The sequence below is a fragment of the Anoplopoma fimbria genome, chromosome 10 (assembly GCF_027596085.1).
Source record: "Anoplopoma fimbria isolate UVic2021 breed Golden Eagle Sablefish chromosome 10, Afim_UVic_2022, whole genome shotgun sequence".
In the NCBI taxonomy this organism is placed as follows: domain Eukaryota; kingdom Metazoa; phylum Chordata; class Actinopteri; order Perciformes; family Anoplopomatidae; genus Anoplopoma; species Anoplopoma fimbria.
In genome coordinates this window covers 11917821-11944539 of record NC_072458.1, presented here as the reverse complement: position 1 = coordinate 11944539, position 26719 = coordinate 11917821, and the positions used below count along the sequence as shown (strand labels likewise).

The 26719-nt window shown below is 42.0% G+C and overlaps 1 protein-coding gene across 1 annotated transcript; it reads left to right on the top strand.

The window, feature by feature from the left end:
• The first annotated feature begins 813 nt into the window (after positions 1 to 813).
• On the top strand, positions 814 to 26688 carry eppk1 (epiplakin 1). The gene is given in 15 exon segments (XM_054605680.1): positions 814 to 907; positions 4970 to 5086; positions 6161 to 11660; positions 11739 to 12755; positions 12816 to 13832; positions 13893 to 14909; positions 14970 to 15986; positions 16047 to 17063; positions 17124 to 18140; positions 18201 to 19217; positions 20356 to 21372; positions 21433 to 22452; positions 22516 to 23529; positions 23590 to 24613; positions 24615 to 26688. Coding segments are annotated over 13 exon segments (17757 nt in total). The 5' UTR covers positions 814 to 907; positions 4970 to 5086; positions 6161 to 6174; the 3' UTR covers positions 25692 to 26688.
• Positions 26689 to 26719: the final 31 nt, after the last annotated feature.

Genomic DNA, 26719 nt, shown 5'->3' with positions numbered 1-26719 from the left:
TGGAAATGATCACATTGTGTCTTTATTTCTTTTGAAAGAACAAATATGGAGCAAAACTTCTAGAAAATCTGATTTTTTTAGATCTCACGCTTGATTCACCTGTTGTCGTTTTATTCACCCGGGCAAAATGTTTTCAACTTACTGCACATTAGTCGGAGACCTGGTGTCATCAATACAATGTGACTTATGTCTCTGCATCTTGTTAAAGCATAATAAGGTGTTTTTGTAACGCAACTCTAGAACCCCCCTCACATTCCACACCAACCCACATTCCCTTCGATGTCTCTGCTATTCACATTTGAAAACTTGCCAAACCAGAGGGAAGACAAATACAAAGACAAAGTCCTCTGTAATCACCAACGCATCCGGCTCTGCTTCTCAGAATCTGGGTAGTGAGATAAGGAAGATAAGGAAGATAAGGAAGATCGCTGCTCACTTTTAGAATGTAAAAGAAAAATGATTTACTGTGCTTCAATAAAAGACAAAGAGGGTTAAAGACCCCTGTGTTTGATCAGAACAATCTTCAAGACATATTTTACACAAGTTACAAAACATTATTTGAGCTTTGGTCATTGGTGATTTTCAGTTTAATAAATCTGCCCACCTATAGCACAGTAACAAAGGTTACTGCTTTTTATTGTCTAAGAGCACAATGGACATGCTCTGAGGAAGTCTACAGGAATTTCTGGCACCCTGAGTTCAGTGTTAAAAGTACTCCCTCACAGTCTGAGGAGAGGAGGCTGTCCATCAGGAGGGGAGGGACTTAACAGCCGGACCTGCTGTATATCGGACGGGTGAGCACAGAGGACTACCACTGAGAACTTGGGAGCACCTCAAAAATGCCAATGCTTCTCATACCGGCTGAGACCAACTGCTAACCAGAGTGGGACGTTTTTACAAAGGTCAGGTAGGAGCATATCATATTTTAATTCATCACTCCTTTTATTTGTTTCTAAGTTCTAGAGAAAATTCTAAAGGAAACACATTTTCTTAGTGAAAGTGTTGTATAATCCAGAGTAAAAGGCACATTTGAGCTGCAGCTTAGTCTTCCTTCGAGTGGGACATTGCGTATCCTGTACTGTCAGCCAACTCCCTTCTGATAAAAAGGGAAAGCAAACATTCCTCAGCGGTTACCTTTGACCACAGTTGTTAAAATATAGTTTTACACATAGCCTGGGAAGGCTTTTGACAGGACTGAACATTGTGTCTACATCACCTTCGGGCTGTTTCCACAGCTACAGAAACTATTATGTAATGAATGAAACTCTATTGCCTCATTCATTCCTGTTTCTTTTACTGCTGAGATGGTGTCAAGAATGCAATGATAAAGACTTGAGTGTCATAGACATGATGCAACAGGCCATGTGTGCTGTATGTGATCCAAATGTGAGAACAAATAGGCAATTTGCAGCGTGGTGTCAATCTTAAAATTGGTCTAGAATTTATTTTCTTCAAGACACAAAAGGCTGACAACACAGGTCCCCTGTGTTGTCAGCAATATATCTTCTTGTTACTCTGACAGATTCTTGGCTAAGTCATAGCTACACTTTAATGCAGTTAATCCATTTCGGTGTATCAGTTTTACTTATAAAACCCGATCTGGTTTAAGCATTGTATCATTATAGTGACAAGCACTCATAAATATTCATAATACTTATGACAATAATCATAACACATTGTAAAGCATTTTATAATGACTTCTAAGGTCAAGTATAATAATACTTAATAATTTCTGGTCACTCACTGACTCATTGGTTATTATAATTCACAAACTTGTAACACATTATAATATTCTTATAATGCTATACAGTGTGATGTTTCCGAGGTATAGGCAGATATCATTATATTACAAGCTGGTTATAAGTCACGGACTCAAATAAAGGCCTGTTATATACAGCTAGAGGTAAAGTAGAAATTGCTTCATGTATGAGTGATACAGTATTATGAGTTAATTGATTGTTTAGTTAAGAGTTAAGAGTTTTTTTGGGAAATATTACACTGGTAAAACGTAAATGTCCATCAGTGTTCAGTTGTTCATCATCAAAAAGTTGAGTCTCATTGGAGTACTTCATTTCTGATATGATCCATTAAACAACGCTTTGGGTGTTGTTCTTGCATATATTTAATTCTATTTTTTTCACTTTACTTAAAGTCAACAATGACCATCTAAAGTAACTTATAATCACATTATAATGCATTATAGCAGGGATTATAATGCATTTTGCATCCAAATTTCAATGAGTGACCAGCAATTAGGAAGTATAATACTCAGCCTTTTTTCAAGCAAATATGCCAGACATTACCAAGCCAAAGCCTCTTAATTGTGACAATGTTCTGCTTTCTCTATTTTATCTTTGTCGTTGATTAAACCATATTTGGGTTTTGGACTATTGATCGTACAAAATAAAACACCTAAAGATGTTACCTTGGGCTATAAAACAACTGTGATGGCCACTTTTCCACTGTTTTATAAACCGTAATCAATTGACAGATTAATAGTTTATTGCAGCTGTAATTAGAATTTGATCAGTTATAGATTCCGAACAGATAATGAGGTGCAATTAAACTCCTCTACCTGTACGATCTAATGCAATCTAATACAGCTGCCCTGCCATGAAGTCTGCTTTTGAAACGCCTATAATATATTTCTTTGTTGACGCTGTCATAGAGGTGTTAATTACATTCCATGTATTAGCACAGTGGTGTTGTGCTGGACTGCATTGTAGTTAGAGATGTTTGGAATATTCTACCCCCCTTCATGTTTGTACATGGGAGGAAGAAAAAAAAAAAGAAGAAACACAGCACAACATAATGCTGTCCAGTTCAAAGCCACCTTTAACAAGGACCTCAATAATAAACACTTAATTTAAATTTACACATTTCTGACAATGCCAACACACAGCGGAACATTATGAGTTAGATATTATGATGTTATGGCACAGCTGTTGTACTGTGCTGCATTAGATCATTCTCGCGACAAAAAGAAGTGTAACACTGAGTCTACTTATTGTCACTATTTCCTCCAGGTTAAGAAAGTGAATTAGACTAGGTACCTAAAGCGAACAGTAAACAGAGAAGCCACGGTATTTAAACAACTCCTAAGCTCATGCAGGTGATGCATTTGCTTATACGATAAGATGAGCCAGCTCCCACAACGTAATAAATGCAAAGTAAATGTTCAATATCTTTAAAAACATTCAAACATTTACAAAGTGGGTGACGGTCTCACACAGCACATTCAGCAACTGCAGGCGGAGATACTGCAGCACTGCATGTCTGCTGTTGTAGGCTACAAATACACGGGCCTCTGTCAGTCACGACATCGCCACCGTGATGTTGTAACTGCAGCATAATGACCTTACAGGTGTTTCATTGCATGCACTTAAAAGCAGTACACACCTTTAGACCACTGAGTTTAGAAATGACATGAGAGCCCCATTTTTAACTCAGAGGTACTCACAGACTACTGTGCACGAAGGCTTGAGCGGCAGCTGAGTGATTTCCATCTCATGCAGTGAAGCTAATAATGCTGATTTTCTGACAGAATTTCCACAGTATGGAACTAATAATGTAAAGAATAGGGCCCTGTCTAGCTTTACCCTTTCAGTTGTGCATTACAACAGTGTGCAGGTTTGTGAATGTCATGGAAGCGTTCCCCTCCACACCCTGTTTTCTGAGAGTCAGAAATATTCACTCCTACTGGAGGCAATGACATCATATAAAACACAGCTATTAACCTTTCAACAGGAGGTGTAGAACAAGCTGCTGGGTATTTACCTTACCAATTTGTATGAGGTAATTGAATAGTACTGGGGGTGTATGAAGTTGTGCTCCAGTGTTGGATTCTGATTATACCTATTTACTGACTTGACTGATGGGGAGTGTAGCCGTTGCAGCTGCACGTAGTATGACTCAAATGTTACGGTTTCAACCCCTTTGTCCCCTTCAGCTTTAAGTGGCTATGACCAATATTTTAATATTAATAATGGATTGCATGACTACGAGCATGTGAAAGGAAGTGCTCTAAGTGAAAATTAGCAGATCTAAGGAGCAGTTTAGCATCTTGATCTGCACTTAGCAATGTTGTTGCAGCTGCAGCAGGCAGCTGTTTAGAGCAACAGAAAACCACTGTAGACTACCTACCCAGCACTAAACGGAATACAGACAAAGTCAACAACTATCTGCTAACATCGTGGAGCATTTAGCATCAAAATAATTACATATTTCCCTCATGAGGTGGTGGAGACCAAAAACAAAGGGAGAATTGTAAAGATGAGGTTTAAAGGCTTAATTTACACAGTGTTGTGTTCCGTGTCTGTTGTTACAACACAGGGCCTTTGGCTGTTCCAGTTCTGAAGCAATATGCCTCTTAATGCTTAAGCAAACACATGATGCTTGTGAAACAAGTTCATGAACTGGTAGATTTCATTCCTAGACTAAAAGTCTCAATTGAAATGTAGCTACAGTTAATAGCAGCTGGTTACAAGGTAGACCTTTTTTTTTTTTAATAGTTTTAAACTAAATAAATACTTGTATTCATATGTCCTACATACATTACCCTTTTATATCTACACAAGATTAAGTCTGTAGTGTCAAACTAGAAATACTATTCATGCCACAAAAAGTATTAATTTCTCTTTTTTGTTGCTTCAGTAATGTACTTTTATTGCCAAAGGCCATTTGTATTGGAGCGTAACGTATACAGAGCCACTGTTCTATCAAAATCAACCCTTATTATAATTTTGCTTTGTCTTTGTTGATTATGAATCTGATATTGTGTGCATTCATTGAATTTCATTGTGATGCTTTTAAACAAAGAAAATATAGTTTAAAAATACACAGGTACTTAAATATTTTAAGTACATTCGAAAAATATTGAAATATCATAAAATAACATGAAATCATAAACATGTTTGTGAGAAAGAGATTTGACAAACAAAATGTTCTTTACTTGCCTTGCTATCTACAGGAACGGAGTTTCATGACCATAAAAGCCTGCATACTTTTAGTCTTTATCCTGGATTTTGGAACGGAAACGAAGCAGCAGAGGGTCTGAGGCTGCCCAGACTCATAAGGAAACTGAAAGGTTTGGAAGACAAAATCATTACCTTCTGTCATCCTTAACATGTGCTTCTTATTTTTTATTTATTCCCTTTTCATAATATTTGTAGAAATCAGATAAAAGTTGGATGTGATCAAATTCTTTTTTACCCTCTGTACTTTAAAAGGCCCTAAGTACTTTTGCATTCCCTAAAAAGTGTTTGCATTATCTTAACGTAAATCAATTAAAATAAATAAAAGTAAGCTTCAGTTCGCGATCACAATAAGACAACCAAAGTAACCACTGTTGTTCATATGTTTATAATGCTTTTAAGTTGTGTTGTGCTGCTGTTTCAAGTTATTAAGAATGATTTACAGGTATTTTAGAGAAATGTAAGAATTTAAACTCTACATTGATGTTGAAGGTTGACTTGGCTTATTCTAAAGACTATAAATTAACTGGCAATACAAAATGCAATTTTTTAGTGAAACGATACAAGCTTGGAATTAAGCACGCTTTGTTTTTGAAAGTTAACCTATGTATGCAGACATGGAGGGGAATAGTAATCAGCACCACAATGAAACAAGGGTTTACAGTTAGTGCATGATTAAAAATAAACAGTGTTGAATATGTAAAGCTAGAAACAAAACACCATGTGAAGGATTGAAAAGATGCAAACAACTACAACAGTATGCAAAAATATTGAAAAAAATCCCTGCTGCGTCTTTTGTGGGATTTCATAGTAATCTTTAAAGCAGCCAATGCACCTAACATTTGATGTCCGTATTTTGTTGAAACTGTTTTAGAGAGTTGTCTATTATAGTTTATGGTAAATTTTGGAACTGTAGTCAGCGCTGCTGTTGAATTCCATTGTGGTAAGGAGTTTAGTCTACTTTAATTTATAAAAAGTAGAAGCACCAACTTAAATTACAGCCTTCAAAATAACTATGATATATAGCATAGCCATATAATTCCAACACTGTAAACATCAACATTCATCTAACATCTTTTATGTATCTATAAAATGTTGTAGACGTCAAAACATATTTTTAATGTTACACACAGGCAATGCAAGTGATATCTAAACTTGTTTAAGCAACTGTTTTTTTGTGTATACAGCTCAATAGGACAAGATGGACTCCAAGCAAAATGGCCACACAGAGGTCCACGGACCTGTGGCTGGTGTATTTCTGGAGAAAACAAAGGAAAAGATTACCATTTATCAAGCCATGAAGAAACGTCTGCTTAAGGCAGGAACAGCATTAGCCCTGCTTGAAGCACAAGCTGCCACAGTAGGCATTGTAGACCCAATAAACAATCGAATACTTCCTGTTGCTGATGCTGTTAAGGAGGGAATAGTTGGACCAGAGATGAAAGAGAAACTCCTCACAGCCGAGAAAGCCGTCAGTGGATATGTAGACCCCTACACCAACCAAATTATATCTTTATACCAAGCAATGCAAAAAGATTTAGTCCAAAGAGACTATGGATTGAGGCTGCTGGAAGCACAGATCGCCACACAAGGCCTGTTTGATCCTGTTGAGAAGTCAAATATCTCAGTTGAATCTGCGATTCAAAAGGGCTTCTATGAAAAAGGTTTGCTCAATGACCAGATGTCAGAGCTCAAAGTGTACTACAATCCAAGTTTACAAGAAAATCTTAACTACCAAAACCTCCTAGATAAATGCACTGTTGAGCCTGACACAGGCCTGTTGCTCATTCCTGTTTGCATCACATTCAAAGGTCTGCGGAGAGGTATTTCCTCCACTGAACTCCTTGAATCAAAGGTCATTGACAAAAAAACGTTTGATGACCTACAGAGGGGAAATACCACAACACAGGATGTGATGTTGATGGAAACAGTGAAAGAATATCTGCAAGGCAAAGGCAGTATCGCAGGCATTGCTGTACTCTCATCCAATCAGAGAATGAGCATTTATGAAGCCATGAAGAAGGGCGTACTGATGCCTGGGACAGCACTAGTTCTACTGGAGGCACAAGCTTCAACTGGATTCATGATTGATCCTGTAGAAAATAAGAAGTTCACTGTGGATGAGGCCATCAAAAACAAACTTGTTGGCCCTGAATATCATGCAAAGCTGCGTTCTGCTGAGAGAGCAGTAATTGGATACAAGGACCCATTCACAGGCGAAACTATATCCCTGTTTCAAGCACTGTCAAAAGACCTCATAGTTAAGGAACATGGGATCCGCCTACTTGAGGCGCAAATTGCCACTGGTGGAATAATAGACCCCATCAACAGTCACAGGCTTCCAACAGATGTGGCCTTCAGGAGAGGTTATTTTGATCAAGAAATGAAAGCCATACTAGAGGAATCAGGGGACGACACAAAGGGTTTCTTTGACCCAAACACAGAAGATAATCTAACTTATCTTCAGCTGATGCAAAGGTGCGTCATTGATCCTAACACTGGACTGTGCCTCCTCCCACTCCATGATAAGTCAGACAGGCTGAATTTTAACTTCATTGAATACGACACTAAAATGGCCTTTAAAGAGGAGAAGGTAAATGTGACATGTGGGAAGTACATGGGAATGACAGTATCTCTGTGGGAACTCCTGATGTCAGAATACTTTGATGAAAGCCAGAGGCGAGACATCATTCAGAAGTACAGAGAGGGGAAGCTCAATATCAAGATGATTATCACAACAGTCCTGGAAGTCATAGAAAAGTCAGTGAAAACAACGAATGTCATCTTTGAAGGCATCAGAGAAACTGTCACTGCCAAACAGCTTGTTGACGCAGACATCATTAGTAAGGAGGTTATGGAGGATCTGAAAAAGGGAAAAATGTCAGTGAAGGAAGTGATAGAAGATGAAAATGTAAATGTCTACCTACAGGGGAAAGGCAGCATTGCAGGAATTCTGCTTCCTGATTCTCGCATCCTGACCATCTACCAGGCCAGACAAAAAGGAAATCTGATGCCAGGAACTGCTCTGATTCTACTGGAGGCACAGGCAGCAACAGGGTTCATAGTTGACCCTATCGGAAACAGGAAGTTTTCAGTGGATGATGCTGTCAAAGCAAAGATTGTAGGGCCTGATTTGTGTCAGAAGTTGCGCTCAGCAGAGAAAGCGGTCACTGGGTACAAAAATCCATATGATGGCCAAATAATCTCTTTGTTCCAAGCCATGCAAAACGATCTAATCCTAAAAGACCATGGAATTCGACTTCTGGAGGCACAAATTGCCACTGGTGGAATCATTGACCCAGTAAACAGCCATCGCATTCCTGTCCATGTGGCCTATAAGAAAGGATATTTTAATGAGGAAATGAATGAGATCCTGAGGGATCCAAGTGATGACACCAAAGGATTCTTTGATCCCAACACCCATGAGAACCTGACATACTTGCAGCTCATGGCCAGATGTGTCAAAGATCCCAGTACAGGTCTGTGCCTCTTGCCACTCAAAAGCAAAAGCAGCAGAATTAACATAGATGATAATCTTAGGGAAACGTTCAAAACAACAACAGTTACTGTTAAGTATGGCAGGTTCAAGGGCAAGCACACAACACTGTGGGATCTTATCAATTCAGAGTATGTGACGGAGGACAAAAGACAGGAGTTTTTTAAACTCTTCAAGTCAAGGAAAATCACAATTGAGCAGCTCATTGTCACCATTTTAGAGATCATTGAGAACAAGGAGATAAAACAACAAGCAGGACTTAGCTTTGCTGGTCTCAGAGGAGAGGTCTCTGTTGTGGATCTTTTCCAGCTTAAAATTGTGGATGAGAAAACATACAACAGTTTGGTCGTTGGAAAGATGACAAGCGAAGATGTGATGAAAATGGAAAGTGTGAGAAACTACCTACAAGGGATTGGTTGCGTGGCTGGGGTGATACTGCAACCCTCAAATCAGAAGCTAAGCATCTACGAGGCACAGAGAATTGGCATTCTCACACCTGGTACTGCTCTCTGCCTCCTTGAAGCACAAGCAGCCACAGGGTTCATTGTTGATCCTCTGAAAAACAAAAAACTTACGGTGGAACAAGCTCTCAGAGAGAAGGTGGTTGGTCCACAGATGCATGAAAAGCTTTTGTCTGCAGAGAGGGCTGTCACTGGTTACAGAGATCCATACACTGGTGAAAAGATCTCACTTTTCCAAGCCTTGCAAAAGGATCTAATTGTCAAGCAGCATGCCATTCGTTTACTTGAGGCCCAGATTGCTACAGGCGGTATCATTGATCCTTTGAAGTGTCTTCACTTGCCCCTTGAGGTTGCATACAGGAAAGGTTATTTTGATGCAGAACTTAATCAGATCCTATCAGACCCAACTGATGACACAAAGGGCTTTTTTGACCCAAAGACACAAGACAATCTGACATACATGGAGATGATGGGTAGATGTGTAAAAGATAAGGAAACAGGACTGTTTCTTCTGCCGCTGAATGACAAACCAACAGCTACGGGAACAAAGGCAAATATGTACACTAACACAGAGATAAAGCAAGAGTTTGAAAAGACAGCCGTGAGCTTATCAGTAGCAAGTTACGCAGGTAAATCAGTTTCTCTGTGGGACTTGATTCACTCTGGGTACTTCACTGAGGATCAGCAGCTTGAATTCCTGGAAAATTACAGAACAAGGAAGATAACAACACAAACCATAATCACAATAGTGATTTCCACCATTGAAAAATTGGAGAATGAAACTCCCAAAATGATAAGGGGCCTGAGAAAACCTGTCTCTGCCCAACAACTACTGGATGCTGATATCATTGATGCAGATACATTCAAACAGGTGAAAGAAGGAAAACTCACTCTTGAGGCACTAATCCAACGTGAACCTTTGAGAGGATACCTGAGGGGAACTGGGAGCATTGCTGGAATTAAGGTTCATCCATCCCAGAAAATAATGAGCATATATGATGCAAAAAAGGAAGATCTGTTGACACCTGGCATTGCGCTTTTACTGCTTGAAGCGCAAGCTGCAACAGGATGGATCATTGATCCTTTAAAAAACAAGTTATATGATGTTGATGAGGCAGCAAGAGAGAAAGTAATTGGACCAGATGTACATGAACAACTTCTCTCAGCAGAACGAGCTGTCACTGGCTATAAAGATCCATACACAGATGCAACAATATCACTGTTTGAAGCCATGGTTGAACAGCTGATTCAAAGAAGTGATGGCATTCGTCTTCTTGAGACACAGATAGCAACTGGAGGAGTCATTGACCCAAATCAAAGTCACAGGCTTCCAATTCATGTTGCTGTTAAAAAGGGATATCTAGATGAAGAAATAAGAAAAACTCTGTTGGACCCCACTGGTGATGCTAAGGGATTCTTTGACCCCAACAACAAAGAAAACCTTTCTTACCTTCAGCTGATAAAGCGATGTGAGAAAGATCCTGAAACAGGGCTACTTCTTCTACCCCTGTATCAAGAAAAGTCTCAGGAATTTCACACAGACGAGCAAATCGAGCTTGCATTCAAAAACAAAACTATTGCCATGAATGCAGGGAAATTCAAAGACAAAAAGGTGACATTATGGGAAGTGTTGCTCTCTGAATACATATCAGAACAGAAAAGGGAACAGCTCATACAACAATATAAGACAGGAGCCATGAAAATGGAGGAAATCATTGAAATACTCACCGTCATCATTACAGAGGTATCATCCAAAGAAAGAAAGTTCAAAGGACTAAGAAAGCAGGTCTCAGCCAGTGAGTTGTATGAGTCAAAGATTATCTCAAAGGAGCTTTTCAGACAGATTATACAGGGGGACGTAACTGAAGACAATGTTAACCAAATGGAATCCATTCAGAAGTACCTTGGAGCTACTAACTGTATAGCAGGTGTCAGAGTTGAGTCTACAAAGAAGGTTATGAGCATCTACGAAGCCAAAACCAAAAGCCTGCTGACCCCTGGTACTTCTCTTGTGCTGCTGGAGGCACAAGCTGCAACTGGTTTTGTCATCGACCCGGTGAACAATAAGAAACTTTCCGTAGAGGAAGCTGTAGCTCAAGGAGTGGTTGGCAGTGAGTGGAAAAAGAAATTGCTTTCAGCAGAACGAGCAGTTACAGGATACAAAGATCCCTACACTGGAGACACAATTTCCTTGTTCCAGGCCTTGAAAAAAGATCTCATTGTCAAAGATCATGGAATCCGTCTCCTTGAAGCACAAATTGCCACCGGAGGCATAATTGACCCGGTTTACAGTCACAGAGTGCCTGTGCAGGTGGCATACCAAAGATGTTACTTTGATGAAGAAATGAACCAGATTCTGTCTGACCCTGATGACGACACCAAGGGCTTCTTTGATCCTAACACTCAAGAGAACCTCACCTATCTTCAACTGGTCGAAAGGTGTATCACAGATCCAATCACAGGCCTTAGCTTACTGGTGATTGCGAAGAAAGGCGAGTTTTACTTCTTTGTTGATGAGGCAACAAAACTCATTCTGAAATCTACAACTACAACTAGAGCAGGAGGGAAATATCAAGGAACAACAGTGTCTCTGTGGGATCTGCTCTACTCCAAATACATCTCTGAGGAGAAGAGGAGAGAGTTTGTGCAGCAGTATAAGTCTGGATCAATCACAATCGAACGTTTCTTGGAGCTCATCCTGACAATCATTCAGCAGCAGACCACAACAACATCATCATCATCATCATCATCATCATCATCATCAATCGTCATGTGCCAACCACCAGAAACAAAAGTGGACAGCAGCACAACTAAAACTATCACCACCACTACAGTCACAGAGACAAAGGAAGTTGAAAGCTTCCATGGAATCAGAAAGGACGTCACTGCTACAGAGTTGCTTGAATCAAAAATCATCAATGAGGACCTCTACAAAAATCTTACTGCTGGGAATGTCACAGTGTCAGAAGTAAGTGAAATGGAGTCAGTGCGTAAGTACCTTGAAGGGACCAACAGCATTGCAGGAGTGTACCTGCAGTCCACCAAACAGACCCTAAGCATCTATGAGGCCAAAAGCAAAACCCTGCTGACTCCTGGTACTTCTCTGGTTCTGCTGGAGGCCCAAGCTGCCACTGGCTTTGTCATTGATCCGGTGAAAAACAAGAAACTTTCTGTAGAGGACGCTGTAGCTCAAGGACTGGTTGGCAGTGAGTGGAAAAACAAGCTGCTTTCAGCAGAACGAGCAGTTACAGGATACAAAGATCCCTACACTGGACACACAATTTCCTTGTTCCAGGCCTTGAAAAAAGATCTCATTGTCAAAGATCATGGAATCCGTCTCCTTGAAGCACAAATTGCCACCGGAGGCATAATTGACCCGGTTTACAGTCACAGAGTGCCTGTGCAGGTGGCATACCAAAGATGTTACTTTGATGAAGAAATGAACCAGATTCTGTCTGACCCTGATGACGACACCAAGGGCTTCTTTGATCCTAACACTCAAGAGAACCTCACCTATCTTCAACTGGTCGAAAGGTGTATCACAGATCCAATCACAGGCCTTAGCTTACTGGTGATTGCGAAGAAAGGCGAGTTTTACTTCTTTGTTGATGAGGCAACAAAACTCATTCTGAAATCTACAACTACAACTAGAGCAGGAGGGAAATATCAAGGAACAACAGTGTCTCTGTGGGATCTGCTCTACTCCAAATACATCTCTGAGGAGAAGAGGAGAGAGTTTGTGCAGCAGTATAAGTCTGGATCAATCACAATCGAACGTTTCTTGGAGCTCATCCTGACAATCATTCAGCAGCAGACCACAACAACATCATCATCATCATCAATCGTCATGTGCCAACCACCAGAAACAAAAGTGGACAGCAGCACAACTAAAACTATCACCACCACTACAGTCACAGAGACAAATGAAGTTGAAAGCTTCCATGGAATCAGAAAGGACGTCACTGCTACAGAGTTGCTTGAATCAAAAATCATCAATGAGGACCTCTACAAAAATCTTACTGCTGGGAATGTCACAGTGTCAGAAGTAAGTGAAATGGAGTCAGTGCGTAAGTACCTTGAAGGGACCAACAGCATTGCAGGAGTGTACCTGCAGTCCACCAAACAGACCCTAAGCATCTATGAGGCCAAAAGCAAAACCCTGCTGACTCCTGGTACTTCTCTGGTTCTGCTGGAGGCCCAAGCTGCCACTGGCTTTGTCATTGATCCGGTGAAAAACAAGAAACTTTCTGTAGAGGACGCTGTAGCTCAAGGACTGGTTGGCAGTGAGTGGAAAAACAAGCTGCTTTCAGCAGAACGAGCAGTTACAGGATACAAAGATCCCTACACTGGACACACAATTTCCTTGTTCCAGGCCTTGAAAAAAGATCTCATTGTCAAAGATCATGGAATCCGTCTCCTTGAAGCACAAATTGCCACCGGAGGCATAATTGACCCGGTTTACAGTCACAGAGTGCCTGTGCAGGTGGCATACCAAAGATGTTACTTTGATGAAGAAATGAACCAGATTCTGTCTGACCCTGATGACGACACCAAGGGCTTCTTTGATCCTAACACTCAAGAGAACCTCACCTATCTTCAACTGGTCGAAAGGTGTATCACAGATCCAATCACAGGCCTTAGCTTACTGGTGATTGCGAAGAAAGGCGAGTTTTACTTCTTTGTTGATGAGGCAACAAAACTCATTCTGAAATCTACAACTACAACTAGAGCAGGAGGGAAATATCAAGGAACAACAGTGTCTCTGTGGGATCTGCTCTACTCCAAATACATCTCTGAGGAGAAGAGGAGAGAGTTTGTGCAGCAGTATAAGTCTGGATCAATCACAATCGAACGTTTCTTGGAGCTCATCCTGACAATCATTCAGCAGCAGACCACAACAACATCATCATCATCATCAATCGTCATGTGCCAACCACCAGAAACAAAAGTGGACAGCAGCACAACTAAAACTATCACCACCACTACAGTCACAGAGACAAATGAAGTTGAAAGCTTCCATGGAATCAGAAAGGACGTCACTGCTACAGAGTTGCTTGAATCAAAAATCATCAATGAGGACCTCTACAAAAATCTTACTGCTGGGAATGTCACAGTGTCAGAAGTAAGTGAAATGGAGTCAGTGCGTAAGTACCTTGAAGGGACCAACAGCATTGCAGGAGTGTACCTGCAGTCCACCAAACAGACCCTAAGCATCTATGAGGCCAAAAGCAAAACCCTGCTGACTCCTGGTACTTCTCTGGTTCTGCTGGAGGCCCAAGCTGCCACTGGCTTTGTCATTGATCCGGTGAAAAACAAGAAACTTTCTGTAGAGGACGCTGTAGCTCAAGGACTGGTTGGCAGTGAGTGGAAAAACAAGCTGCTTTCAGCAGAACGAGCAGTTACAGGATACAAAGATCCCTACACTGGACACACAATTTCCTTGTTCCAGGCCTTGAAAAAAGATCTCATTGTCAAAGATCATGGAATCCGTCTCCTTGAAGCACAAATTGCCACCGGAGGCATAATTGACCCGGTTTACAGTCACAGAGTGCCTGTGCAGGTGGCATACCAAAGATGTTACTTTGATGAAGAAATGAACCAGATTCTGTCTGACCCTGATGACGACACCAAGGGCTTCTTTGATCCTAACACTCAAGAGAACCTCACCTATCTTCAACTGGTCGAAAGGTGTATCACAGATCCAATCACAGGCCTTAGCTTACTGGTGATTGCGAAGAAAGGCGAGTTTTACTTCTTTGTTGATGAGGCAACAAAACTCATTCTGAAATCTACAACTACAACTAGAGCAGGAGGGAAATATCAAGGAACAACAGTGTCTCTGTGGGATCTGCTCTACTCCAAATACATCTCTGAGGAGAAGAGGAGAGAGTTTGTGCAGCAGTATAAGTCTGGATCAATCACAATCGAACGTTTCTTGGAGCTCATCCTGACAATCATTCAGCAGCAGACCACAACAACATCATCATCATCATCAATCGTCATGTGCCAACCACCAGAAACAAAAGTGGACAGCAGCACAACTAAAACTATCACCACCACTACAGTCACAGAGACAAATGAAGTTGAAAGCTTCCATGGAATCAGAAAGGACGTCACTGCTACAGAGTTGCTTGAATCAAAAATCATCAATGAGGACCTCTACAAAAATCTTACTGCTGGGAATGTCACAGTGTCAGAAGTAAGTGAAATGGAGTCAGTGCGTAAGTACCTTGAAGGGACCAACAGCATTGCAGGAGTGTACCTGCAGTCCACCAAACAGACCCTAAGCATCTATGAGGCCAAAAGCAAAACCCTGCTGACTCCTGGTACTTCTCTGGTTCTGCTGGAGGCCCAAGCTGCCACTGGCTTTGTCATTGATCCGGTGAAAAACAAGAAACTTTCTGTAGAGGACGCTGTAGCTCAAGGACTGGTTGGCAGTGAGTGGAAAAACAAGCTGCTTTCAGCAGAACGAGCAGTTACAGGATACAAAGATCCCTACACTGGACACACAATTTCCTTGTTCCAGGCCTTGAAAAAAGATCTCATTGTCAAAGATCATGGAATCCGTCTCCTTGAAGCACAAATTGCCACCGGAGGCATAATTGACCCGGTTTACAGTCACAGAGTGCCTGTGCAGGTGGCATACCAAAGATGTTACTTTGATGAAGAAATGAACCAGATTCTGTCTGACCCTGATGACGACACCAAGGGCTTCTTTGATCCTAACACTCAAGAGAACCTCACCTATCTTCAACTGGTCGAAAGGTGTATCACAGATCCAATCACAGGCCTTAGCTTACTGGTGATTGCGAAGAAAGGCGAGTTTTACTTCTTTGTTGATGAGGCAACAAAACTCATTCTGAAATCTACAACTACAACTAGAGCAGGAGGGAAATATCAAGGAACAACAGTGTCTCTGTGGGATCTGCTCTACTCCAAATACATCTCTGAGGAGAAGAGGAGAGAGTTTGTGCAGCAGTATAAGTCTGGATCAATCACAATCGAACGTTTCTTGGAGCTCATCCTGACAATCATTCAGCAGCAGACCACAACAACATCATCATCATCATCAATCGTCATGTGCCAACCACCAGAAACAAAAGTGGACAGCAGCACAACTAAAACTATCACCACCACTACAGTCACAGAGACAAATGAAGTTGAAAGCTTCCATGGAATCAGAAAGGACGTCACTGCTACAGAGTTGCTTGAATCAAAAATCATCAATGAGGACCTCTACAAAAATCTTACTGCTGGGAATGTCACAGTGTCAGAAGTAAGTGAAATGGAGTCAGTGCGTAAGTACCTTGAAGGGACCAACAGCATTGCAGGAGTGTACCTGCAGTCCACCAAACAGACCCTAAGCATCTATGAGGCCAAAAGCAAAACCCTGCTGACTCCTGGTACTTCTCTGGTTCTGCTGGAGGCCCAAGCTGCCACTGGCTTTGTCATTGATCCGGTGAAAAACAAGAAACTTTCTGTAGAGGACGCTGTAGCTCAAGGACTGGTTGGCAGTGAGTGGAAAAACAAGCTGCTTTCAGCAGAACGAGCAGTTACAGGATACAAAGATCCCTACACTGGACACACAATTTCCTTGTTCCAGGCCTTGAAAAAAGATCTCATTGTCAAAGATCATGGAATCCGTCTCCTTGAAGCACAAATTGCCACCGGAGGCATAATTGACCCGGTTTACAGTCACAGAGTGCCTGTGCAGGTGGCATACCAAAGATGTTACTTTGATGAAGAAATGAACCAGATTCTGTCTGACCCTGATGACGACACCAAGGGCTTCTTTGATCCTAACACTCAAGAGAACCTCACCTATCTTCAACTGGTCGAAAGGTGTATCACAGATCCAATCACAGGCCTTAGCTTACTGGTGATTGCGAAGAAAGGCGAGTTTTACTTCTTTGTTGATGAGGCAACAAAACTCATTCTGAAATCTACAACTACAACTAGAGCAGGAGGGAAATATCAAGGAACAACAGTGTCTCTGTGGGATCTGCTCTACTCCAAATACATCTCTGAGGAGAAGAGGAGAGAGTTTGTGCAGCAGTATAAGTCTGGATCAATCACAATCGAACGTTTCTTGGAGCTCATCCTGACAATCATTCAGCAGCAGACCACAACAACATCATCATCATCATCAATCGTCATGTGCCAACCACCAGAAACAAAAGTGGACAGCAGCACAACTAAAACTATCACCACCACTACAGTCACAGAGACAAATGAAGTTGAAAGCTTCCATGGAATCAGAAAGGACGTCACTGCTACAGAGTTGCTTGAATCAAAAATCATCAATGAGGACCTCTACAAAAATCTTACTGCTGGGAATGTCACAGTGTCAGAAGTAAGTGAAATGGAGTCAGTGCGTAAGTACCTTGAAGGGACCAACAGCATTGCAGGAGTGTACCTGCAGTCCACCAAACAGACCCTAAGCATCTATGAGGCCAAAAGCAAAACCCTGCTGACTCCTGGTACTTCTCTGGTTCTGCTGGAGGCCCAAGCTGCCACTGGCTTTGTCATTGATCCGGTGAAAAACAAGAAACTTTCTGTAGAGGACGCTGTAGCTCAAGGACTGGTTGGCAGTGAGTGGAAAAACAAGCTGCTTTCAGCAGAACGAGCAGTTACAGGATACAAAGATCCCTACACTGGACACACAATTTCCTTGTTCCAGGCCTTGAAAAAAGATCTCATTGTCAAAGATCATGGAATCCGTCTCCTTGAAGCACAAATTGCCACCGGAGGCATAATTGACCCGGTTTACAGTCACAGAGTGCCTGTGCAGGTGGCATACCAAAGATGTTACTTTGATGAAGAAATGAACCAGATTCTGTCTGACCCTGATGACGACACCAAGGGCTTCTTTGATCCTAACACTCAAGAGAACCTCACCTATCTTCAACTGGTCGAAAGGTGTATCACAGATCCAATCACAGGCCTTAGCTTACTGGTGATTGCGAAGAAAGGCGAGTTTTACTTCTTTGTTGATGAGGCAACAAAACTCATTCTGAAATCTACAACTACAACTAGAGCAGGAGGGAAATATCAAGGAACAACAGTGTCTCTGTGGGATCTGCTCTACTCCAAATACATCTCTGAGGAGAAGAGGAGAGAGTTTGTGCAGCAGTATAAGTCTGGATCAATCACAATCGAACGTTTCTTGGAGCTCATCCTGACAATCATTCAGCAGCAGACCACAACAACATCATCATCATCATCAATCGTCATGTGCCAACCACCAGAAACAAAAGTGGACAGCAGCACAACTAAAACTATCACCACCACTACAGTCACAGAGACAAATGAAGTTGAAAGCTTCCATGGAATCAGAAAGGACGTCACTGCTACAGAGTTGCTTGAATCAAAAATCATCAATGAGGACCTCTACAAAAATCTTACTGCTGGGAATGTCACAGTGTCAGAAGTAAGTGAAATGGAGTCAGTGCGTAAGTACCTTGAAGGGACCAACAGCATTGCAGGAGTGTACCTGCAGTCCACCAAACAGACCCTAAGCATCTATGAGGCCAAAAGCAAAACCCTGCTGACTCCTGGTACTTCTCTGGTTCTGCTGGAGGCCCAAGCTGCCACTGGCTTTGTCATTGATCCGGTGAAAAACAAGAAACTTTCTGTAGAGGACGCTGTAGCTCAAGGACTGGTTGGCAGTGAGTGGAAAAACAAGCTGCTTTCAGCAGAACGAGCAGTTACAGGATACAAAGATCCCTACACTGGACACACAATTTCCTTGTTCCAGGCCTTGAAAAAAGATCTCATTGTCAAAGATCATGGAATCCGTCTCCTTGAAGCACAAATTGCCACCGGAGGCATAATTGACCCGGTTTACAGTCACAGAGTGCCTGTGCAGGTGGCATACCAAAGATGTTACTTTGATGAAGAAATGAACCAGATTCTGTCTGACCCTGATGACGACACCAAGGGCTTCTTTGATCCTAACACTCAAGAGAACCTCACCTATCTTCAACTGGTCGAAAGGTGTATCACAGATCCAATCACAGGCCTTAGCTTACTGGTGATTGCGAAGAAAGGCGAGTTTTACTTCTTTGTTGATGAGGCAACAAAACTCATTCTGAAATCTACAACTACAACTAGAGCAGGAGGGAAATATCAAGGAACAACAGTGTCTCTGTGGGATCTGCTCTACTCCAAATACATCTCTGAGGAGAAGAGGAGAGAGTTTGTGCAGCAGTATAAGTCTGGATCAATCACAATCGAACGTTTCTTGGAGCTCATCCTGACAATCATTCAGCAGCAGACCACAACAACATCATCATCATCATCAATCGTCATGTGCCAACCACCAGAAACAAAAGTGGACAGCAGCACAACTAAAACTATCACCACCACTACAGTCACAGAGACAAATGAAGTTGAAAGCTTCCATGGAATCAGAAAGGACGTCACTGCTACAGAGTTGCTTGAATCAAAAATCATCAATGAGGACCTCTACAAAAATCTTACTGCTGGGAATGTCACAGTGTCAGAAGTAAGTGAAATGGAGTCAGTGCGTAAGTACCTTGAAGGGACCAACAGCATTGCAGGAGTGTACCTGCAGTCCACCAAACAGACCCTAAGCATCTATGAGGCCAAAAGCAAAACCCTGCTGACTCCTGGTACTTCTCTGGTTCTGCTGGAGGCCCAAGCTGCCACTGGCTTTGTCATTGATCCGGTGAAAAACAAGAAACTTTCTGTAGAGGACGCTGTAGCTCAAGGACTGGTTGGCAGTGAGTGGAAAAACAAGCTGCTTTCAGCAGAACGAGCAGTTACAGGATACAAAGATCCCTACACTGGACACACAATTTCCTTGTTCCAGGCCTTGAAAAAAGATCTCATTGTCAAAGATCATGGAATCCGTCTCCTTGAAGCACAAATTGCCACCGGAGGCATAATTGACCCGGTTTACAGTCACAGAGTGCCTGTGCAGGTGGCATACCAAAGATGTTACTTTGATGAAGAAATGAACCAGATTCTGTCTGACCCTGATGACGACACCAAGGGCTTCTTTGATCCTAACACTCAAGAGAACCTCACCTATCTTCAACTGGTCGAAAGGTGTATCACAGATCCAATCACAGGCCTTAGCTTACTGGTGATTGCGAAGAAAGGCGAGTTTTACTTCTTTGTTGATGAGGCAACAAAACTCATTCTGAAATCTACAACTACAACTAGAGCAGGAGGGAAATATCAAGGAACAACAGTGTCTCTGTGGGATCTGCTCTACTCCAAATACATCTCTGAGGAGAAGAGGAGAGAGTTTGTGCAGCAGTATAAGTCTGGATCAATCACAATCGAACGTTTCTTGGAGCTCATCCTGACAATCATTCAGCAGCAGACACACAACATCATCATCATCATCATCAATCGTCATGTGCCAACCACCAGAAACAAAAGTGGACAGCAGCACAACTAAAACTATCACCACCACTACAGTCACAGAGACAAATGAAGTTGAAAGCTTCCATGGAATCAGAAAGGACGTCACTGCTACAGAGTTGCTTGAATCAAAAATCATCAATGAGGACCTCTACAAAAATCTTACTGCTGGGAATGTCACAGTGTCAGAAGTAAGTGAAATGGAGTCAGTGCGTAAGTACCTTGAAGGGACCAACAGCATTGCAGGAGTGTACCTGCAGTCCACCAAACAGACCCTAAGCATCTATGAGGCCAAAAGCAAAACCCTGCTGACTCCTGGTACTTCTCTGGTTCTGCTGGAGGCCCAAGCTGCCACTGGCTTTGTCATTGATCCGGTGAAAAACAAGAAACTTTCTGTAGAGGACGCTGTAGCTCAAGGACTGGTTGGCAGTGAGTGGAAAAACAAGCTGCTTTCAGCAGAACGAGCAGTTACAGGATACAAAGATCCCTACACTGGACACACAATTTCCTTGTTCCAGGCCTTGAAAAAAGATCTCATTGTCAAAGATCATGGAATCCGTCTCCTTGAAGCACAAATTGCCACCGGAGGCATAATTGACCCGGTTTACAGTCACAGAGTGCCTGTGCAGGTGGCATACCAAAGATGTTACTTTGATGAAGAAATGAACCAGATTCTGTCTGACCCTGATGACGACACCAAGGGCTTCTTTGATCCTAACACTCAAGAGAACCTCACCTATCTTCAACTGGTCGAAAGGTGTATCACAGATCCAATCACAGGCCTTAGCTTACTGGTGATTGCGAAGAAAGGCGAGTTTTACTTCTTTGTTGATGAGGCAACAAAACTCATTCTGAAATCTACAACTACAACTAGAGCAGGAGGGAAATATCAAGGAACAACAGTGTCTCTGTGGGATCTGCTCTACTCCAAATACATCTCTGAGGAGAAGAGGAGAGAGTTTGTGCAGCAGTATAAGTCTGGATCAATCACAATCGAACGTTTCTTGGAGCTCATCCTGACAATCATTCAGCAGCAGACCACAACAACATCATCATCATCATCAATCGTCATGTGCCAACCACCAGAAACAAAAGTGGACAGCAGCACAACTAAAACTATCACCACCACTACAGTCACAGAGACAAATGAAGTTGAAAGCTTCCATGGAATCAGAAAGGACGTCACTGCTACAGAGTTGCTTGAATCAAAAATCATCAATGAGGACCTCTACAAAAATCTTACTGCTGGGAATGTCACAGTGTCAGAAGTAAGTGAAATGGAGTCAGTGCGTAAGTACCTTGAAGGGACCAACAGCATTGCAGGAGTGTACCTGCAGTCCACCAAACAGACCCTAAGCATCTATGAGGCCAAAAGCAAAACCCTGCTGACTCCTGGTACTTCTCTGGTTCTGCTGGAGGCCCAAGCTGCCACTGGCTTTGTCATTGATCCGGTGAAAAACAAGAAACTTTCTGTAGAGGACGCTGTAGCTCAAGGACTGGTTGGCAGTGAGTGGAAAAACAAGCTGCTTTCAGCAGAACGAGCAGTTACAGGATACAAAGATCCCTACACTGGACACACAATTTCCTTGTTCCAGGCCTTGAAAAAAGATCTCATTGTCAAAGATCATGGAATCCGTCTCCTTGAAGCACAAATTGCCACCGGAGGCATAATTGACCCGGTTTACAGTCACAGAGTGCCTGTGCAGGTGGCATACCAAAGATGTTACTTTGATGAAGAAATGAACCAGATTCTGTCTGACCCTGATGACGACACCAAGGGCTTCTTTGATCCTAACACTCAAGAGAACCTCACCTATCTTCAACTGGTCGAAAGGTGTATCACAGATCCAATCACAGGCCTTAGCTTACTGGTGATTGCGAAGAAAGGCGAGTTTTACTTCTTTGTTGATGAGGCAACAAAACTCATTCTGAAATCTACAACTACAACTAGAGCAGGAGGGAAATATCAAGGAACAACAGTGTCTCTGTGGGATCTGCTCTACTCCAAATACATCTCTGAGGAGAAGAGGAGAGAGTTTGTGCAGCAGTATAAGTCTGGATCAATCACAATCGAACGTTTCTTGGAGCTCATCCTGACAATCATTCAGCAGCAGACCACAACAACAACATCATCATCATCATCAATCGTCATGTGCCAACCACCAGAAACAAAAGTGGACAGCAGCACAACTAAAACTATCACCACCACTACAGTCACAGAGACAAATGAAGTTGAAAGCTTCCATGGAATCAGAAAGGACGTCACTGCTACAGAGTTGCTTGAATCAAAAATCATCAATGAGGACCTCTACAAAAATCTTACTGCTGGGAATGTCACAGTGTCAGAAGTAAGTGAAATGGAGTCAGTGCGTAAGTACCTTGAAGGGACCAACAGCATTGCAGGAGTGTACCTGCAGTCCACCAAACAGACCCTAAGCATCTATGAGGCCAAAAGCAAAACCCTGCTGACTCCTGGTACTTCTCTGGTTCTGCTGGAGGCCCAAGCTGCCACTGGCTTTGTCATTGATCCGGTGAAAAACAAGAAACTTTCTGTAGAGGACGCTGTAGCTCAAGGACTGGTTGGCAGTGAGTGGAAAAACAAGCTGCTTTCAGCAGAACGAGCAGTTACAGGATACAAAGATCCCTACACTGGACACACAATTTCCTTGTTCCAGGCCTTGAAAAAAGATCTCATTGTCAAAGATCATGGAATCCGTCTCCTTGAAGCACAAATTGCCACCGGAGGCATAATTGACCCGGTTTACAGTCACAGAGTGCCTGTGCAGGTGGCATACCAAAGATGTTACTTTGATGAAGAAATGAACCAGATTCTGTCTGACCCTGATGACGACACCAAGGGCTTCTTTGATCCTAACACTCAAGAGAACCTCACCTATCTTCAACTGGTCGAAAGGTGTATCACAGATCCAATCACAGGCCTTAGCTTACTGGTGATTGCGAAGAAAGGCGAGTTTTACTTCTTTGTTGATGAGGCAACAAAACTCATTCTGAAATCTACAACTACAACTAGAGCAGGAGGGAAATATCAAGGAACAACAGTGTCTCTGTGGGATCTGCTCTACTCCAAATACATCTCTGAGGAGAAGAGGAGAGAGTTTGTGCAGCAGTATAAGTCTGGATCAATCACAATCGAACGTTTCTTGGAGCTCATCCTGACAATCATTCAGCAGCAGACCACAACATCATCATCATCATCATCAATCGTCATGTGCCAACCACCAGAAACAAAAGTGGACAGCAGCACAACTAAAACTATCACCACCACTACAGTCACAGAGACAAATGAAGTTGAAAGCTTCCATGGAATCAGAAAGGACGTCACTGCTACAGAGTTGCTTGAATCAAAAATCATCAATGAGGACCTCTACAAAAATCTTACTGCTGGGAATGTCACAGTGTCAGAAGTAAGTGAAATGGAGTCAGTGCGTAAGTACCTTGAAGGGACCAACAGCATTGCAGGAGTGTACCTGCAGTCCACCAAACAGACCCTAAGCATCTATGAGGCCAAAAGCAAAACCCTGCTGACTCCTGGTACTTCTCTGGTTCTGCTGGAGGCCCAAGCTGCCACTGGCTTTGTCATTGATCCGGTGAAAAACAAGAAACTTTCTGTAGAGGACGCTGTAGCTCAAGGACTGGTTGGCAGTGAGTGGAAAAACAAGCTGCTTTCAGCAGAACGAGCAGTTACAGGATACAAAGATCCCTACACTGGACACACAATTTCCTTGTTCCAGGCCTTGAAAAAAGATCTCATTGTCAAAGATCATGGAATCCGTCTCCTTGAAGCACAAATTGCCACCGGAGGCATAATTGACCCGGTTTACAGTCACAGAGTGCCTGTGCAGGTGGCATACCAAAGATGTTACTTTGATGAAGAAATGAACCAGATTCTGTCTGACCCTGATGACGACACCAAGGGCTTCTTTGATCCTAACACTCAAGAGAACCTCACCTATCTTCAACTGGTCGAAAGGTGTATCACAGATCCAATCACAGGCCTTAGCTTACTGGTGATTGCGAAGAAAGGCGAGTTTTACTTCTTTGTTGATGAGGCAACAAAACTCATTCTGAAATCTACAACTACAACTAGAGCAGGAGGGAAATATCAAGGAACAACAGTGTCTCTGTGGGATCTGCTCTACTCCAAATACATCTCTGAGGAGAAGAGGAGAGAGTTTGTGCAGCAGTATAAGTCTGGATCAATCACAATCGAACGTTTCTTGGAGCTCATCCTGACAATCATTCAGCAGCAGACCACAACAACAATCATCATCATCATCATCAATCGTCATGTGCCAACCACCAGAAACAAAAGTGGACAGCAGCACAACTAAAACTATCACCACCACTACAGTCACAGAGACAAATGAAGTTGAAAGCTTCCATGGAATCAGAAAGGACGTCACTGCTACAGAGTTGCTTGAATCAAAAATCATCAATGAGGACCTCTACAAAAATCTTACTGCTGGGAATGTCACAGTGTCAGAAGTAAGTGAAATGGAGTCAGTGCGTAAGTACCTTGAAGGGACCAACAGCATTGCAGGAGTGTACCTGCAGTCCACCAAACAGACCCTAAGCATCTATGAGGCCAAAAGCAAAACCCTGCTGACTCCTGGTACTTCTCTGGTTCTGCTGGAGGCCCAAGCTGCCACTGGCTTTGTCATTGATCCGGTGAAAAACAAGAAACTTTCTGTAGAGGACGCTGTAGCTCAAGGACTGGTTGGCAGTGAGTGGAAAAACAAGCTGCTTTCAGCAGAACGAGCAGTTACAGGATACAAAGATCCCTACACTGGACACACAATTTCCTTGTTCCAGGCCTTGAAAAAAGATCTCATTGTCAAAGATCATGGAATCCGTCTCCTTGAAGCACAAATTGCCACCGGAGGCATAATTGACCCGGTTTACAGTCACAGAGTGCCTGTGCAGGTGGCATACCAAAGATGTTACTTTGATGAAGAAATGAACCAGATTCTGTCTGACCCTGATGACGACACCAAGGGCTTCTTTGATCCTAACACTCAAGAGAACCTCACCTATCTTCAACTGGTCGAAAGGTGTATCACAGATCCAATCACAGGCCTTAGCTTACTGGTGATTGCGAAGAAAGGCGAGTTTTACTTCTTTGTTGATGAGGCAACAAAACTCATTCTGAAATCTACAACTACAACTAGAGCAGGAGGGAAATATCAAGGAACAACAGTGTCTCTGTGGGATCTGCTCTACTCCAAATACGTCTCTGAGGAGAAGAGGAGAGAGTTTGTGCAGCAGTATAAGTCTGGATCAATCACAATCGAACGTTTCTTGGAGCTCATCCTGACAATCATTCAGCAGCAGACCTCAGCTGCTTGAGAGGTGTATCACAGATCCCTTCACAGGCCTAAGTTTACTCCCCTTACATAGGTCAAGGAAAGTAAAGCTTTCTACAATCATTTACTCATGTGTTTTGCTTGCATTATCAGATTTCTTTACTGTGCTTTATTAACTTAGAAGTGTATTGTATTCAGTACTATTCATCTTCTTAGTCACAAAATAAGTTTACTGCCTTTTTACAAAATGCATTTCAAGTTGTTCTTTAAGGAACTTGACAGAAAAATACATACATATGAACGTACTATACTGTGTTGAATAATGTTAGTGGCTAAAATAGGAGCTAGAAATGAATTTTAGAAAATGGTCAATGCTATTATAGGAAGATGTATTTTGGTGACAATTTTTGATGACCATGTACATTACAGACCTTTCGACCCAATTGTAATTCAGCCATTCTTTTAATTCTAAATCAACTTAACCAAAGAAATTGAGAATAAATGATCTAAAAACCTCTAAATAGACTGCAGAAATCGACACATTTTCTCTATCACTTATAAATTCTACATATAGGGACTTTAATGCTTTTAGTTATAAATGTCAAATGTCTGTTGTGAAAAAATACACAATACACATACAAACACTATAAAATACAGTAGTGTGGCCTTTTTCTTTGCTTGATTTCATTTTCTTTGTAATGACTTAATTCTGATCTTTTTTGACCAACAAATGGCAGTAACTGAGGTTTGCAATACTAATTCAACCCTTAATAATGTTGTGTCGTTATTTGTGTCAATGCATTCTATTGTTTTTACAGTGATTTTTACTAGATGGGATTCGGTTGAGCATACTTTTACCTGGACTATAGAAGCTTGACTTAGTTATATTTTGCAACATTCAGGCAAAAGCTTTTCTTGCTGAAATCTTTTGTTTCCCAAGTAGACAGTGTTGATCTCACCTTTGTTTTTTTGTATTATTGCAAAACATGTCCTGCTTAAACTGTTTCATTGTGTTACCCAATAAACAAGTGAGATATGTACACTTTGTCCTTTCTTGTCTCGTCTTTCCTT